We start from the raw sequence: 16,752 nt of genomic DNA, 5'->3' as shown, positions 1-16,752 counted from the left end.
TGCCAGTGCCGCTGAGGGAGCTCGCCAGCATGGGCGGCACCCTGCGGCGATGGAGGCCGGGCAGCCACGGATCCGGCACGGCACTGGCTGGATCCGGTGGCTGGGCGACCGGTGCTCCCCCGAGGTGGCGGCGGCGGCCAGCATCAGCTGGCCATGAGGACTCGCCCCACAGCGATGGGGACCGAGCGGCCACGGATCCGGCACGGCGCCAGCCGGATCCGGTGGCTGTGCGACTGGAGCAACCCCGAGGTGGTGGCGGCGGCCGCCGGCATCGTTCGATGGCGTGAGGAGGGCGACAACCAGCGTGGGTGACGGTGCTGTTTTTTCCGCACCACGCGGAGGTGAGGAGGGACCCGTCGTCGAGAGAGGAGAGTGGTTCGCCTGCGCGCGGCGCGGCAGCTGCGGCGGAGAAGATGGAGGATGCGAGCACATGAGCACTCGGAGGTTGCTGAGGTTCCTTTGAGTGGCTCTCAGCGTTGGGGGTGACCTGGACGGTGATGCTCCACGAGCTCGGGACCGGCGGCAACGGCGGCCGTGGTCTCCTTATTTCCCACCCGCGTGGCATGGCAACTCCTGTGTCTTCAACGGTAGCGGTGTGGTGTCGCGGTTGGGGTGGCCCATGCAAAGTGTGCTAGCGATGCCATGGCGGTGCGGCAGGGATGCTTGGCGCAGGGGCGCGCTAGCGGCACCAAGGTGGTGTTCCGGATGTCGTCAGGCCACCTCTCCACGGCTGCAGAGTTGCGGAGGTGGTGACGGGAGAGGGAGGAGGCTAGGTGCTGGTGGGGGCTCGCGCGACGAGGAGGAGGCTGCGCGCGTGGTAAGGCATGTGTGTAAGGTGGCGCCACAACAAGGAGATGCCCGACGACACACAATGGTGAGGCGGTGCGATGGTGGCTGCGTGCGAGGAGTGGGGGGTACGGCGGAGTGGAGTGGAGGTGGAGGTACGACAGCGTGGTGCGTCGAGGTGCGGCGACGCCGCCGCCCCAGATGGGCGGCCATGACTGTGGACCGGGAGTGCAAAGCCGTGAGCGTGTAGCGAGGGGTTGGGATGCTCCGGGCGAAAGTCCTCGCCGGCGTTCTTGCTGGTGGAGATGTCGACGGCGCCCAAGGGCGTCGTTCTCCCCGTTGGGGGCATCATGTCTGAACTACAATCCTGCTGCACAGGGTCCTTTGGGTGAAAACCCTGTCCAGACCCTAGACGAGCGACGGTGGCGCTATTTGCATTGTGCCTCCTTGGAGGTGTCATCTCTAGAGACCCATCTCGGTTTGTGGCATTGCTGGTCCATTGGTCATAGGCAGCAGCAGCTGGTGGTGGCATTTCCGCCACGTGGCAAGCTGGACGGGTGTTGCCGAGGCCACGTAGAGGCGATCATAGTTATGGTGGCGGCCAGGGGTTGTCGCATGGTTGTCGGTTTTGGTTGCTTCTAGCGGACCGCGGCGGCTGACGTTGCTTAGCAACGGTCAGTGCGGCGTGAGATTACATCGGAGGATGGCGCTTGCGGCAATGGCATCGTGTGACAACTAGGCTTGCAGTGGATCGCGGTGGGTTGCTAAGCTTGGCTGGGCTACCCGGTGCGGTACATCGTCGGAAGACGGCGCAAGTGACTTCTCTGGTATGCTGACATGGCGGCAGAGGCTTTTGCGCGAGTGAAGCAACGAGGCGAAGTCGACCTGCGACGACGGCTTGGTTGATCGATGGGGATCTTGTGGAGCGGAGCAGCATTGCTCACCACTCTAAGGACAACAAAAGAAATGGATTCGTGACGTGGAGTACCGTGGCGGGCGAGGCCCCACGCACAGTGTTTCTTCGAGGCGACGAGAGCGAGGTGGAGTCCAACGGCGAATGTGGCGAAGCCCCTTCGTGTTGTGGTGACGACTGTGAGGCAGCCTGCGAGAGGTTCGGATTCAGTGGTATCACTCCGTCCGGTGGAGTGTGGTGTTGCAGCGCACTACAGCGGATGGTCCCGCATGGCAGTGGCCTTCTCGGTGCGGTGTAGTCTACTTCTATCGGTTCCCTATCGACACAGGGCCACGCCTGAAGGTTTCAGCAAATAAATGAGCGTGAATGTTGGTGGGTGCCGCTGTGGTGAGTGGAGTAGGAGATCGCGTTGACGTCCCAATCCAACTGGTCGGGTGTAGCGGTTTTGAGTTAAGTGGTTACCCGCATTGATGTTCTAATTCAACCGGGCGAGTCTTTTTTGTTTTTCTTTTCTTTTTCTTTTCTTACTTATGGCCTCTCATGATTATAGTCTTGTATTTTTCTGCTATATCAATGAAATACACACTGCCTTGTGCGTCATTCTTTACAAAAATAATCCCTTTAGACAACCAAACCAGAGCTCTTGGTTCTCTTGGAACATGGCAAAATCCTAATCCTCTTCCGGTTGGTCTTCTCACTCGGACATTCGCCCTCCTTGAGCCCACACGCGGAACAGCACCACGAGAGGGGGAGAGAGAGAGAGAGCAGTTATGTCACATCATTTTCGCGCCCTCATCCACAGCCCATCTCTTCCCGTGCCTTTCTCCCACGGAGTCGGAGTCAGTGCAGCGTCGCCCTCGAGAGCTCCGCGGCTTCCGAGGGCGAGGGCGTCCGTGGAGAAGAGAGAGCAGGCGATGGAGGAGCCAGGCGGCGCGGCGGCGCTCGGCTGGGCGGCCAGGGACGCCACCGGTGTCCTCTCACCCTACAACTTCTCCAGAAGGTAGGCGCATCACCTCGTCGCTGTCGTTACAGTGTTGGCCACTCTGCTTTGCTCATGTGTGCTTCTGATGATCTGCCGAGTTCTTAAAACATCTATCCTACAATAAACTGAAGAGATGGCTAAATTATTTGCTGCTTCTCTCGAGACTGAAAGGATCTGAAGCTACTTTAGCTGTCATGCAATAGTTTGACACACCGTTTCAGATTTAATTAGTTATAGGGTCCTTGGTAAGAGGCTTACCTAAGATTGCGCCCCTCCTGTTCTCATAAAAAAGGAGCCTTACCTAAGATAGTAGCACTGTTCTTTAGTTGAAGCCTGAAAATTGAAGTACGCATATAGAGTTTGGTAAACTGTTGCTTTCAGCTAGCTGCCCCCTGTGGGGACCGGTTGGAGAACAGAACTAATTGGATGAAGAAACGTTCAGAGTGCTTCCTTGACAGAGTTAGTTCTTGTTTATGGAATCCTTGTTGGTGATCCCAATTTCAGGGTTCCGAGAGACGACGATGTCACGATCAAGATTCTCTACTGCGGGATCTGCCACACCGACCTTCACATCATCAAGAACCACTGGGGCAACTCCATGTACCCCGTCGTCCCCGGGTAATCCAGTTCGCCGCCGGATGTCGCAAACGATGCGCTGCAAAATTTGATTAGAGCCAAGAACAGTAACGGATTCAAGGAACGCCCTTCGAATTAATTTCCCCGTTGGTTGGCGCGCGCGCACAGGCACGAGATCGTCGGCGTGGTGACCGGCGTCGGCGGCGGCGTGACGAGGTTCAAGCCCGGCGACACGGTGGGCGTGGGCTACTTCGTCGGGTCCTGCCGCTCCTGCGACAGCTGCGGGAAGGGGAACGAGAACTACTGCGCCGGGGTCGTGCTCACCTCCAACGGCGTCGACCGCGCGCACGGCGGCGCCGCCACGAAGGGGGGCTTCTCCGACGTCATCGTCGTGAACGAGCACTACGTGCTCCGCGTCCCGGACAGCCTGCCGCTGGACCGCACCGCGCCGCTGCTCTGCGCCGGCGTGACCGTGTACAGCCCCATGATGCGCCACGGCCTGAACGAGCCCGGCAAGCACCTGGGCGTCGTGGGCCTCGGCGGCCTCGGCCACGTCGCCGTCAAGGTCGGCAAGGCGTTCGGGATGAAGGTCACCGTCATCAGCACGTCCCCGAGCAAGCGCCAGGAGGCCGTCGAGCACCTCGGCGCCGACGAGTTTCTGGTCAGCCGCGACCCCGAGCAGATGAAGGCGGCGACGGGCACGATGGACGGCATCATCGACACGGTGTCGGCGTGGCACCCGATCACGCCGCTGCTGGCGCTGCTGAAGCCGCTGGGGCAGATGGTGGTCGTGGGCGTGCCGAACAAGCCGCTGGAGCTGCCGGTGTACGCCATCGTGCCCGGCGGGAAGGGCGTCGCCGGGAACAGCGTCGGCAGCGTCGGGGACTGCCAGGCCATGCTCGAGTTCGCGGGGAAGCACGGCATCGGCGCCGAGGTGGAGGTGATCAAGATGGACTACGTCAACACGGCGATCGAGCGGCTCGAGAAGAACGACGTCCGCTACCGCTTCGTCATCGATGTCGCCGGCAGCAGCCTTGGCTCCGCCACCTACGTGTAACTGCAGAAGGTCGAATCAGAGCCCCCCCAATAATTAACTAATGGATGATCATTTCCGCTTGTTGATAAGTTCATGTGCTTATTGTGGGTTTGTGGCTCTGATGGTTTGGTGTGTACAAATAAGAGAGACATGGTGTTCAAATCTTTGCTTAAGTACATGGAGAGAAGGTTGAGTCAGAGCCCCCCTCTTTGTTGTTTTTTTTTCTTTTTAACACAATACTAGTGCAGGTACTTTCTAATCTTTATCTAGTTATTACTACTATAGATGCACGTGCTACAAGCATGCTGTTCTAAATTCTAAAACATTAATAACCAACATTTCAATATTTTTTATAGATAATAAGACTTAGGCGGTTAGGCCTCCTTCACAATGGTGAGCAACAACAATGGAACTTTCGAGGATTTAATCCAATATAAAAAATATTCCTGAGCAATTCGAAACAAATGAATATTTTTTTGAAATAAAAACAAAGGAATAATTGAGCTTTTATAATATATGTCATAAAGATGATAGGACAAAGATTAACACAAAGATGAAAGCAAACAGGACCAGAGAACACATACTTTTTCTTTTCTTTTTACAATGACAGAACAAAGGAGGATGTTCTTGTTACATTCTTTACGGCATCTGTTAAGAAGTTTCCACACGATTTAAATGTTCACAGTAGACTATATACGCTCTTTTCAATTAAACCCTCAATTAACTATACCAAGGTTCACACTTATCCACCATATAATACACATCAAGCAAAACAACAACCGGATAATAGCAAAAGCTATAGTTCGTCTTGTGCTTGAGGTTTCTTCACAGCAAGGCCATTTTCTACCCATGCGTCGTAACCACCTTCAATGTTCTTCACATTTTCAAATCCCTGCTTTCATAAGCGTTCACATGTTTCAGAGAAGAAGAAAGTGAGCAATGAAAAATAATTCAGATGTTTTCTTTGAGATTTAATACAGCTTTAAGAAAACCCCGCATATAGTGTGAGGCAATAATAATGGTAACAGCGTGAACGAAACTTGTTTGCACCCTAACATTATGTGATGTTGGACATGTGCTACACAAGACGGCTACCATCAAAATCTCCTAAATTTCATACCACTTTCTATTTTACGCAATAAAATTATTTAGTTTATTAGAACTATGGATATGGTAAAAATAGTGTGAACAGAGGGTTCAAGCTATGAATTAATTATTTTCCAAAATAAGGAGCAACTGCTGATTTGAGTGAAGGGAGAAAACCATTCCAACATACATGACAAAAGATAAGTGAAATAGAGATTGCTACTCCAATCTTCTCTTCACTTCTCAGGGGAATCTAACCTAGTGGTAAATTTATTTATGGGCCATGTCCTGACATGGCCACAAGAAAACCATACTTAAGCGCTCATATCTTTTATTATTTATGGGCCATCTCCTGACATGCCTACAATAAAACCATACTTAACCACTCGTATCTTTTGTTTATGGGCCATCTCTTGACATGGCCACAAGAAAACAACAAAGGGCATACTCAGAGATGATAGCTCCCCCATTCAAAGTGGGGCCTGGAGAAGGTGTTTAAACACAAGATCTTTTGTTCAGTACCTAAATCATTCCGTAGAGTTTCAGGATCAGCAGAGCTTGCTCTACCTGTCCTGATGTTTTAGGGTTGTGGCTTAAGCTTAAGATACAATTTTGAATTATTTGCAATACATGATTTCTCTAGTAGAATCTGAGTAATCTTTTCCATTTCAGAACAAAGAAACCCTCAGACGGCATCCTGCTAGGCATGATAGGATTTCTTCACATTGAATATCCATGTAGCTGAAAGTGAAGATCTATACCACTATTCTGTAGTCCAAATTAATCATGCAAGAAAATTAGGATCATGGTAATCTTGCAACATTAACTTTTTCCTATTAAGGCCTGATATTCCATAAGATAAATCAGATTGAATGAACAATATAGTGTTATGCTGCACATTTATGCAAAGATAACTGAAGCCTCAAGGGAAAGCAAGGGGAAGGGGAAGAGATCTTACAGCTGCCATAAGATCAAAACATGCTAGTTCAGACCTTACTCCGCTTTTGCAGCCCTTTCAAGAAAAAAAAGTGTATCAGCAGAAGAACAAGCAAGATAAAGATCACTATGTAAATATAATTAATCTGACGAGCAATTGATAGATCGATCATCAGTAATACCACTACTATGCTGTCCTGTTTGTCAAAATGTGCCGCGACCTGCTCAATGAACTTGGGGTTCTTCTCCCTGCCTGATGAATCCATACAAGGTCACACGCAGAACAGTAGACAAGCTGATTATATCACAGCTTAGGGACAAGAAATTCCTGACATGTATGTATTGCTGATATAAGATCTGCAATTTAGATGTTTAGGATACTTGCCTTGTGAAGTGAAGAACAGGTAGGGCACGTTGAGGGAATCCTCCACATGTCCGTTCCTGAATTCCTCCTCTGTTCTGCTAATTTGTGTTCAGATTCATCAAAACCTGCAGGCTACTATATCCTAAACACATCCGCGTGCCGCGTAAGAATAAAATGATGAAACCAGTCCTGGACAAGTTTTTGTTTACTGTTTTGAAAGAATTGAAATTTCTTTTAGTGACAAGAGTGCTACTGAAAGGGCTGGTGAGTGGTAACCAGCCTTGATCTTCAGAAAAGAGTATTGTAGCTCACTGGCTGAAAAAACGTCTGCTTAGACTATTCTTTGGAGAATTATTTACAGCATAATTAATTGGAAAAAGTGATTCTAATGCAAGCCAAAATGGTGATCAACAGTAGGAAAGGGTAGCCACTAGAGACTGACATCGTAGCCAAGGTCTGAAGGTCATAGAACAATCAGACCAAGGTCGGAGGCACAGGGGTGACACCAGCAAACTGAATTTTCTGTTTTTGGTGCCTCGTGACTAACAGTTTTTCTGCGCGGCACTGGATTCCGGGATTCGGAATTAGCACAACGAGAGGCAAGCTAGCAACTAATGCGTGAGTGCACAGAGAAAGCATACAAATTGAGCCTGAACAAGGAGGGAACGACAGTGACACCTGACGTCCAGGTAGCGGTGCCCGCCCGAGCGGACGAGGTCGCCGGCCGCCGCCACGTCCACGGCCGCCACCGGCGGCTTCTCCGAGCCGCGCGCCGCGACCAGAAGCGCGGACAGAGCGCAGATCGCGAGCGCGGTGGCCGCCCTCATCCTGGAACGGGAAGAACACAGGCGAGAGGAAGAAACAGGGGCGCTGAGATGAGCCGAACAGAGGATTCAGTGGCTACTGGCAACGTACGGGGTAGGATGTGCCGCATATACTATTTATACATAAACCTCTAATATAATAAGTAGAGTGTAAACAACGTGCGAGCGTGTGTGGCCGGCAGAATTAGCGCACACAGTCAGGTTTGGTTCTGACTTGTGAAGTTCTGATGAGTGCGCCGGACGGCGGTCGCCGGTCGGAGTCCAACTCCGGGGGCGGGGGCAGGAGCCCCAGGAAATCGCAACGTTGTTTTTTTCGTTTCAGGGCGAGACCAGGCCGCCGAGGGCCCACTTTCCAGTCGGGTCGGTCGGCCTCTGCACGCCGCGCTGTTTCCAAACCGGGTCGTGTGCCACGAGTCACGGATCCGTCGTGACATTATAGGTCCTGTTTTTAAGAGGGTTCGTCGTGAAACGAAACGGATTCGTTCACGGAAGAAGATGAGCCGGTTGTGCCACTCGATCTTGGAGGATTTTGTTCCGGAGGTTAAAATATAGGGATTGCTTTCAGATCGCTAAGAGGTCAGAATAATCAAAACAAGCTATAATAAAAGGCCGACTCTATTCCGATACTAACCGAACGATTTTAGATCGGATTTTAAACTGGGTCAAATCAATCCGTGTGGAATAGATCTCGTTCCAGGTGGAACGAGGCCTAAGAAATGTTTGCAAGAAATTGGCAACCAATAAAAAAAACAGAGGTGACGTGTCTTTTATAAATGATATAAAGGGTTCAAAGCTTTTAAGATGATTCGAACATTTCTTATCACTAAGTTTTAATTTTTTAAATTATTGGACCTGGTTCAAGCATTTGAACCGTCCATATCGATTTCAAATATGTTTATTTAACAAGAATATTTTTCTTATAAAGTTAGAATATTAGTTTTCTTCGGACAGATGTTATTTTCATGAAACTAGAGCATAGTTTCCTTGAGTGGAATAACTTTCCTGGACAAGATTTTTTTTTTTGCTCGAGCGGAACGCAAATTCGACCGATAAAAATGCAAAATATAAAGTTGCCTATTGTTCAATAAAATTACTAAAAAAGTGTAAATCACAAAAAAATGGTTGCGGAAGTCCCAAAATAATTTTTTTTGGCTTCATCAATCTCAAAGTATATGGGTATAGTTTTTCGCAGGTGCTAATAAGAGTAGAATGTATCCATAGCAGTGAGCGTGTGCGTGTATACGTGCCTTTGTATAAAAGAATTTAAAAGGAATGAAAATGTGGCTAGCGTATAACACTTTCTTTGGCGTGTTGCGATGCCCTGCACTAGTTATTCACGGTGAAGATACCACCACGAAAAGTGGTACAGACAAGCGCTGTGCACAAGCGAGCAACATATTCTGGCCTAATTAAGCATCGGCGCCCAGGCTGCCGGCGACGTCGACGACGAAGCGATACCTCACGTCGTTCCTCTCGAGCCGCTCGATAGCTTTGTTGACGTAGTCCATCCCGACGACCTCGACGTCCGCGGTAATCCCGTGCTCCCCGGCGAAGTCCAGCATCGCCTGGCAGTCGCCGACGCTGCCCACGCCGTTCCCGGCCACGCGCTTCCCGCTCGGGCAGACAGCGAAGGCCGGCAGCTCCAGCGGCTTGCTGGGCACCCCCACGAGCACCATCTGCCCCATCGGCTTCAGGAGCTCGAGCAGCGCCGCCAGCGGGTGCCACGCCGACACCGTGTCGATGATGCCGTCCATCGTGCCCGCTTCCGCCTTCATCTGCTCGGGATCGCTGCTGACCAAGAACTCGTCGGCCCCAAGGCGCTCGATCGCCTCCTCACGCTTGCCCGGGGACGAGCTGATCACCGTGACAGTCATGCCGAACGCCTTGCCGAACTTGACGGCAATGTGGCCGAGCCCCCCGAGGCCGACCACGCCCAGGCGCTTGCCCGGCGCGTTGAGGCCGTACTGCACCATGGGGCTGTACACGGTGACGCCGGCGCAGAGCAGCGGCGCGGCGCCGTCCGGTGGCAGGCTCCGCGGGACCCTGACGACGTAGTCCTGGTCGACGACCACGACGTCGGAGAAGCCGCCCTGGGTGGTTGCGCCGTCGCCGTCGACGCCGTTAGAGGCGAGCACGACGTCGGGGCAGTAGTTCTCGTGCCCCGTGCTGCAGCTCTCGCAGGAGCGGCAGGAGTCGACGAAGTAGCCCACGCCCACCGTGTCGCCGGCCTCGAACTTGGTGACACCCGGGCCGACGTCCGTGACGACGCCGACGACCTCGTGCCTGCACCGAAATGAGCGGCGCCGTTAGGATTTCTTGCTGCGATCGACCGAAACGCTGAAGAAATCTGTGATTGCATTGCTTGGTTGCTTGGGGAACATGATCATTACCCGGGGACGACGGGGTACATGGCGTTGCCCCACTCGTTCTTGATGACGTGGAGGTCCGTGTGGCAGATCCCGCAGAAGAGCACCTTGATCGTCACGTCGCCGTCTCTCAGCACCCTGAAAATCACCACCACGAGTTCCTTGAAGCAAAAATGGCAGGTTCGGAGGTTCCCCATATATATCACCATTATGGTGATCAGTACAGTGTTGGGTAATACAAGCTCGGTCAGTGTTAGTTAGCTAGAATAAAGGAACTCAAATTCTTTGAGCGTCTGTACAGGCCGTTGATGCATGTGTTCATGCACCGGCCCTCCTTTCTTTCAGCAGAGTCGTAGGACTAGGTGGGGTGATGGCCAAGTCTCTGAAACGTGGGATGACGCGTTTCATGCAGAGGCGAGGGGATCGCAGCGTCGTTGTGAGTTTGGGCCACTATCTACTTGTATTTCGGATCTTTATATTGAGTTTGGGAGTCCAGAAAATGCCAGTTCGTTCGGCACCAAAACTGAGCTGTGTTACTCGCGTTCATTAGCGTTCTTGAGTGTTTTGTGTGAGTTCTAGGTTCCAAGGGGTGCTGTTCATCTTCTCCGGCGACGGGTGCCGGGATTTGAAGGCAACAAGTGGTACCAGAGCGGTTACGACCCGGGGAAGCCATGTCTTCGCTGCCCAACCTCGGCGGGAGGTCGAGGACGCCGGTGGGGCGCCGGCGGCCGTCACCGTCGCCACCGCGGCGCCAGCCGCGCCCGCGGTACCGTGACGGCACGATCATCATCGAGCGCACGGTGGAGCGTCGCCTCAAGGACATCGGCAGCGCCAAGTGGCCGATGCTCACCAAGACGAACTACGGCGCATGGGCGGCTATGATGCGCGTCATGCTCAAGTCGTGCAAGCTCTAGGACGCCGTCAACCTCTGCGACGCGGATGAAGACGAGGACGAGATGGCGCTGGAGGCCATCTGCAAGGCGGTCCCTGAGGACATGGTGGAGGTCATGGCGAACAAGTCGAGTGCGCGGGCGGCTTGGGAGGACATCAAGACGGCGAACCTCGGCGTCGAGCGGGTGCGCAAGGCGAAGGCGCAAACACTCCGCAAGGAGTTCGACTCCCTGTCTTTCAAGGACGGCGAGTCGGTCAGCGACTTCCAGGTGCGGATCACCAAGATCGCACAGCAGTTGCGCACCCTCGGCGACGACCTCGACGAAACGGTGGTGGTGCGCCGTTTCCTGCAGGCGGTGCCCAAGCAGTTCCACCAGATCGCCATGTCGATCGAGACGCTCTTGGAGCTCGGGGACATTCCCCTCGAGGATCTGGTGGGGCGCCTCAAGGCTGCGGAGGAGAGGTATGAGCTCACCGGCGGCGGTGCCGGCGTTGCACAGCTGAACTTCACCGAGGACGAGCTCGTGGCGCGGGTGTCCAAGCGCCTCCAGATCAACTCCGACAAGGGAGCGGGGAGCTCGAGCGGCTCGTCGGGAGGACAGCCACGCGGTCGTGGAGGCGGTCGCGGAGGCGGCCGTGACAAGACTGGCCGTGGTGGCCGGCAGAAGGGCTGGGATGGGGCTCCCAGGGAAAAGAAGGGCAACGGCGGAGCGCGCAGCAACAGCCGCGACGTCGCGCGGGATGAATGCCGCTACTGCGGCGTTCGCGGTCACTGGGCCAAGGAGTGCCCGAAGCGCCGGCGGGATTCAGCCCATCTGGCCCAGGCTGAAGAGGAAGAGGAGGCCCATACCCTTCTGTTGGCGACGGCCGTCGAGGAGGTCAACGCCACTCCGTCCCTATCGGCTCCGGCCGGTGCGACGGCGACACCATCGCCGATCCACCTCGACGAGAGCCACCTCTTCGTCCAGCTTGGCGAGAGGAGCGACGGAGCCACCACAAGATGGATCCTCGACTCGGGCGCCACCAATCACATGACTGGTGCCCGGTCAGCCTTCGCGGATCTCGACGGCAGCATTCGTGGCTCCGTGCGTTTCGGCGATGGCTCCACGGTGGCGATCGAGGGGCGCGGTACTGTCCTCTTCAAGGGGAAGACCGGCGAGCATCAGAAGCTGGTGGACGTCTACCACATTCCCAGGCTGACGGCAAACATCATTAGCCTGGGCCAACTGGAGGAGAAGCGGTTCAAGATCCTGCTGGAGGACGGGGCTCTGAAGATTTGGAATCCGCAGCGGAGACTGGTGGCGATCGTGCGGCGCGCGGCAAACCGGCTCTACATCCTCAACACCAACGTCGACAAGCCGGTGTGCCTGGCGGCGCACGCAGAAGAGGCGTCGTGGCGGTGGCACACCAGGTACGGCCACCTCAGCTTCCAGGGACTCCAGAAGCTATCGAAAGGGGAGATGGTTCGCGGGCTGCCGCGGATCGAGCACGTGGATCAGGTCTGCGACGGGTGTCTCGTTGGCAAGCAGCGGCGCGCACCGTTCCCAGCGGCAAGCAAATTTAGGGCGACGCGGCAGCTGGAGCTCGTGCACGCCGACCTGTGTGGGCCGGTCACACCACCGACGGCTGGCGGCAAGAAGCTGTTCCTGCTCGTCGTCGACGACATGAGCAGGTACATGTGGCTTGTGCTCCTGGCCACGAAAGATGAAGCGGCGGCTGATATCGTGCGTCTCCAGGCACGAGCGGAGGCGGAGGTCGGGCACAAGCTGGGGACGCTGCGCACTGATCGGGGCGGCGAGTTCACGGCGCGGGCGTTCGGGGAGTACTGCGCCGGCAAGGGCATTCAGCGCCACCTCACCGCGCCGTACACGCCGCAACAGAATGGCGTGGTGGAGCGGCGGAATCAGACCGTGCTGGGGATGGCACGGTGCATGCTCAAATCCATGAGTGTACCCGGGCGGTTCTGGGGCGAGGCTGTGACGACGGCAGTCTTCATCCTCAACCGGGCACCTACTCGAGCTCTGAACGACAAGACGCCGCATGAAGCATGGTATGGCCGCAAGCCCGCAGTTCATTTCCTTCACACATTCGGCTGTGTTGCGCATGTGAAGGTGGCCGGAGGCCATCTGCGGAAGCTCGACGATCGAAGCACGACCATGGTGATGATCGGGTACGAGCCGGGCACGAAAGCCTACCGGCTCTACAACCCGGCGACGGACCGCGTGCACGTCTCGCGGGACGTGGTGTTCCAGGAGGGGCGTGCTTGGAAGTGGGACGAGGATGGCACGGCGAGCACGGACGGCGGCGACGACGACCCGTTCAACGTCGAGTATGAGTACGTCTACACGCCTGGCGCGGCGGCACCTGGAGCAGCAGCAACACCGCGCGCGGCATCGAGGGCGCCGAGTGTGACATCGAGCAGGCCGAGTGCGGCCCAGAGCGTGGTGCCAAGTGCACACATAGAAGCTGCAGCACCGACGGAGCAGGCTGTGGGCGGAACACCTGCTCCACTCACGCCAAGCGCTCCGGCCACACCACCTGGGGTGGAGTTCGTCTCACCACCAAGCCGTGGCATCGACCTCGACGCCGACCATGATGACGGGGCTCCACTGCGTTTCAGGAGACTGGATGACCTTCTCGCTAGCACCAATCCAGTGGAGCAGCAGGAGCTGATGGTTGGCCGTGGGTGATGGGGAACCGGCCACGTTTGAGGAAGCACGGGGTGACCAGAGCTGGATCAAGGCCATGAGAGAGGAGATGGCCTCTATCGAGCAGAACAACACTTGGTCCCTGGTGAGTCTCCCTCGCGGTCATAGAGCTATTGGTTTGAAATGGGTGTTCAAGCTTAAGCGTGATGAAGAGGGGAACATTGCCAAGTACAAAGCGCGTCTCGTTGCAAAGGGTTATGTGCAGCAAGCAGGAGTTGATTTCGATGAAGTGTTTGCCCCAGTTGCCAGAATGGAGTCAGTGAGGATGTTACTGGCAGCAGCAGCTCAAGAAGGATGGTTTGTACATCACATGGATGTTAAATCAGCCTTCCTGAATGGTGAACTCAAGGAAGAAGTCTATGTTCAGCAGCCACCTGGATTTGTAGCTGCTAGACATGAAGAGAAGGTACTGAAGCTAAACAAAGCCCTGTATGGATTGAGGCAGGCGCCAAGAGCTTGGAATGTGAAACTTGATAGCAGTTTGCAGGTCAAGGGATTTACAAGGTGTGCAAGTGAGCATGGAATGTACACCAGGGGTGCTGGAGAGGCTAGAGTAGTGGTTGGAGTCTATGTGGATGATCTTATTATTACTGGTGCCAATTCAGCAGTAGTAGAGAAATTCAAGGAGGAGATGAGGCAGACTTTCAGGATGAGTGACCTTGGCTTCTTGTCTTTTTATCTGGGGATTGAAGTCAAGCAGGGGAACAAGTGTATAACTCTGGGACAACCTGCATATGCAAAGAAGCTGCTTGAGAAGGCAGGAATGGTGAACTGCAATCCTTGTAGTACACCAATGGAGGTCAGATTGCAGTTGTCCAGCAAAAGCACTTCAGAGGAAGTGGATGCAACAATGTACCGCAGTTTGGTTGGGAGTTTGAGGTATCTGGTTCATACACGACCAGACATTTCTTTCGCTGTGGGGTATGTCAGTAGATTCATGGAGAAGCCAAGACAGGAACACCTTGCAGCTGTCAAGCACCTACTGCGTTATATTGCAGGCACTATTGATTATGGGCTTGTTTATCCAAAGCTTACAAAAGGAGACAGCAGACTCATTGGTTACTCTGACAGTGATTTGGGGGGAGATGTGGATGAGAGGAAAAGTACTGCAGGGGTAATCTTCTTCTTGGGAGGGATGGTAATCTCATGGAGTTCTCAAAAACAGAAGACAGTGGCTCTATCCACATGTGAAGCCGAGTACATGGCAGGGGCAGCTGGGGCATGCCAAGCTGTGTGGCTCAGGAGGCTGCTGAGTGACATTGCAGGGGAGAATGTTCAGCAGCCAATTTTGAAGATGGATAATCAATCAGCAATTGCCTTGAGCAAAAATCCAGTGCTGCATGACAGGAGCAAGCACATAGACACCAAATTCCATTTCATCAGAGAGTGTGTGGAAGATGGGAGAATCAGCCTGGAACATGTGAGCACTCAGGAGCAGCTAGCTGACATTCTGACAAAGTCATTGGGGCGAGCACGGTTCTGTGAGCTTCGTGACAAAATCGGAGTTGTCAGGTTGAAGTGAAGACCGAGCATGTCTTAAGGGGAGATTGTTGGGTAATACAAGCTCGGTCAGTGTTAGTTAGCTAGAATAAAGGAACTCAAATTCTTTGAGCGTCTGTACAGGCCGTTGATGCATGTGTTCATGCACCGGCCCTCCTTTCTTTCAGCAGAGTCGTAGGACTAGGTGGGGTGATGGCCAAGTCTCTGAAACGTGGGATGACGCGTTTCATGCAGAGGCGAGGGGATCGCAGCGTCGTTGTGAGTTTGGGCCACTATCTACTTGTATTTCGGATCTTTATATTGAGTTTGGGAGTCCAGAAAATGCCAGTTCGTTCGGCACCAAAACTGAGCTGTGTTACTCGCGTTCATTAGCGTTCTTGAGTGTTTTGTGTGAGTTCTAGGTTCCAAGGGGTGCTGTTCATCTTCTCCGGCGACGGGTGCCGGGATTTGAAGGCAACATACAGAACACAAAAGACAGAACAGAGGAAGTAAGCTAGTCATGGTTGGACTGAGAGATGGAAACCTTCTTGAGAAGCTGTACGGGGAGAGGTGGCCGGAGGCGTCCCTCGCTGCCCACCCGAGCACCGCCTTGCCGCCTTGCTCCATAGAAACTCCTTGACCTGTTGATCCGCTTCTTCAACCTTGTCACTACTCACTACTGCTTCGTTGTTCAGGGATCAGGGTGATATGCCGGTGAGCAGTGATCAAATCAGACTAAATAGACAGTGTCAGTGCTCAGACAGGCCCACTTCAGTGGTTTCTTAATTTAGTTGGCACACTCATGGAAAAGCCGCCGCCGGCTACTCTTTTAACAATGCTTTCCCTCTCCTCTTGGCTCGCGGACGGCAACACCTACACAAAACGAGGCAGTTGGATCATCAACCCCATGCCGCCATCTCGGGGCGTCCTTGTGAAGCGGAGTGGAAACGGGAGCAGGGAATCGGATCTGCCACGTAAGCAGGCCGGCAAAGTGAGCAGGATTCAAACGTTGCTGATCACGATCAGGATCCTTATCATAAAGGTTAGTTGGAGCACTGGATTATACAATGCCAGTTATCAGGAACAACTTCTTAATTGGGGTAGCGTCTAGTAGAGACCATTTCTATTTCGCTTATGGGGTGATTTCTATACATGTCCAGCTTATTGTGACCATGTTATGCCTTGAGATTTGTAAACCAATGCAACGAAACGATAATGACGACTGAACTGGGAGCAGTGACGTGAACAGCGAGTAACGGAACGAATCATTGACAAACACACTTCCAAATTCCAAAATACCAGTTCCCTGGGCTGTTTTCATTCACTAAGAAATGAAAGGATTATAATATTCCAAGCGGTTGACGGACTGCAATAGTTCAGGGCAAATCCCACTACCGTTCACAGTTGAGTGAGCCCTAAATATATTTTTTCATTCCATTTTTCTTTTTCTTTCCCGTAATACTTTCCCCCTTTTTCCTCCTTTTTTCTTTTTATCCCTTCCACCTGTGGCTCCTTTTCCTTTATTTTTTCGGGTGAGTAAATGCAGTTCTGGAAGGTTCCGGAGGAAGGGGAAGGGAGTCGGAGGGAGGTAGGAGATACAATCTACTCCAAGCTAGCCTCGAGCATGAGCTTGCTGCCGCCGGTTTCCCCGATTCTGATTCTGGTCATCGACAACCCCTATCATTCGACCTGCCTCTATATTTTCCTTCGTGGTACCAAGACAAAATCCATTTCTTTAGCCCACTTGCTTGCCCAACCCATTTGGCCAGCCTAAGTCTACTATATCCACATAGGTTTCCTAACAC

The 16,752-nt window shown here is 53.5% G+C and overlaps 4 protein-coding genes across 4 annotated transcripts; 2 read left to right on the top strand and 2 right to left on the bottom strand.

Annotated features, from left to right (window-relative positions):
* Window positions 1-2,370: 2,370 nt before the first annotated feature.
* LOC101758441 (probable cinnamyl alcohol dehydrogenase 8D) lies at window positions 2,371-4,492 on the top strand. The gene is made up of 3 exons (XM_004956705.4): window positions 2,371-2,699; window positions 3,186-3,299; window positions 3,426-4,492. Exons 1-3 carry the CDS (start codon window positions 2,470-2,472, stop codon window positions 4,312-4,314), a joined length of 1,233 nt encoding a protein of 410 aa, XP_004956762.1. The 5' UTR covers window positions 2,371-2,469; the 3' UTR covers window positions 4,315-4,492.
* A 355-nt stretch (window positions 4,493-4,847) lies between these two features.
* On the bottom strand, window positions 4,848-7,633 carry LOC101757768 (thiosulfate sulfurtransferase 16, chloroplastic). The gene is made up of 5 exons (XM_004956703.3): window positions 7,358-7,633; window positions 6,701-6,774; window positions 6,498-6,568; window positions 6,338-6,391; window positions 4,848-5,185 (listed from the first exon to the last, which is right to left on the bottom strand). Exons 1-5 carry the CDS (start codon window positions 7,504-7,506, stop codon window positions 5,090-5,092), a joined length of 444 nt encoding a protein of 147 aa, XP_004956760.1. The 5' UTR covers window positions 7,507-7,633; the 3' UTR covers window positions 4,848-5,089.
* Window positions 7,634-8,806: 1,173 nt separating this feature from the next.
* Window positions 8,807-15,921, bottom strand: LOC101757369 (probable cinnamyl alcohol dehydrogenase 8D). Its single transcript, XM_004956702.2, has 3 exons — window positions 15,492-15,921; window positions 9,894-10,007; window positions 8,807-9,786 (listed from the first exon to the last, which is right to left on the bottom strand). The coding sequence occupies exons 1-3, from the start codon at window positions 15,572-15,574 to the stop codon at window positions 8,913-8,915; spliced, it is 1,071 nt and encodes a 356-aa protein (XP_004956759.1). The 5' UTR covers window positions 15,575-15,921; the 3' UTR covers window positions 8,807-8,912.
* Window positions 12,293-13,481, top strand: LOC111256233. Its single transcript, XM_022823877.1, has 2 exons — window positions 12,293-12,432; window positions 12,497-13,481. Exon 2 carries the CDS (start codon window positions 12,680-12,682, stop codon window positions 13,448-13,450), a length of 771 nt encoding a protein of 256 aa, XP_022679612.1. The 5' UTR covers window positions 12,293-12,432; window positions 12,497-12,679; the 3' UTR covers window positions 13,451-13,481.
* Window positions 15,922-16,752: the final 831 nt, after the last annotated feature.

The sequence above is a fragment of the Setaria italica genome, chromosome II (genome assembly GCF_000263155.2).
Source record: "Setaria italica strain Yugu1 chromosome II, Setaria_italica_v2.0, whole genome shotgun sequence".
In the NCBI taxonomy this organism is placed as follows: domain Eukaryota; kingdom Viridiplantae; phylum Streptophyta; class Magnoliopsida; order Poales; family Poaceae; genus Setaria; species Setaria italica.
This window is presented reverse-complemented; position numbering and strand designations above follow the sequence as displayed.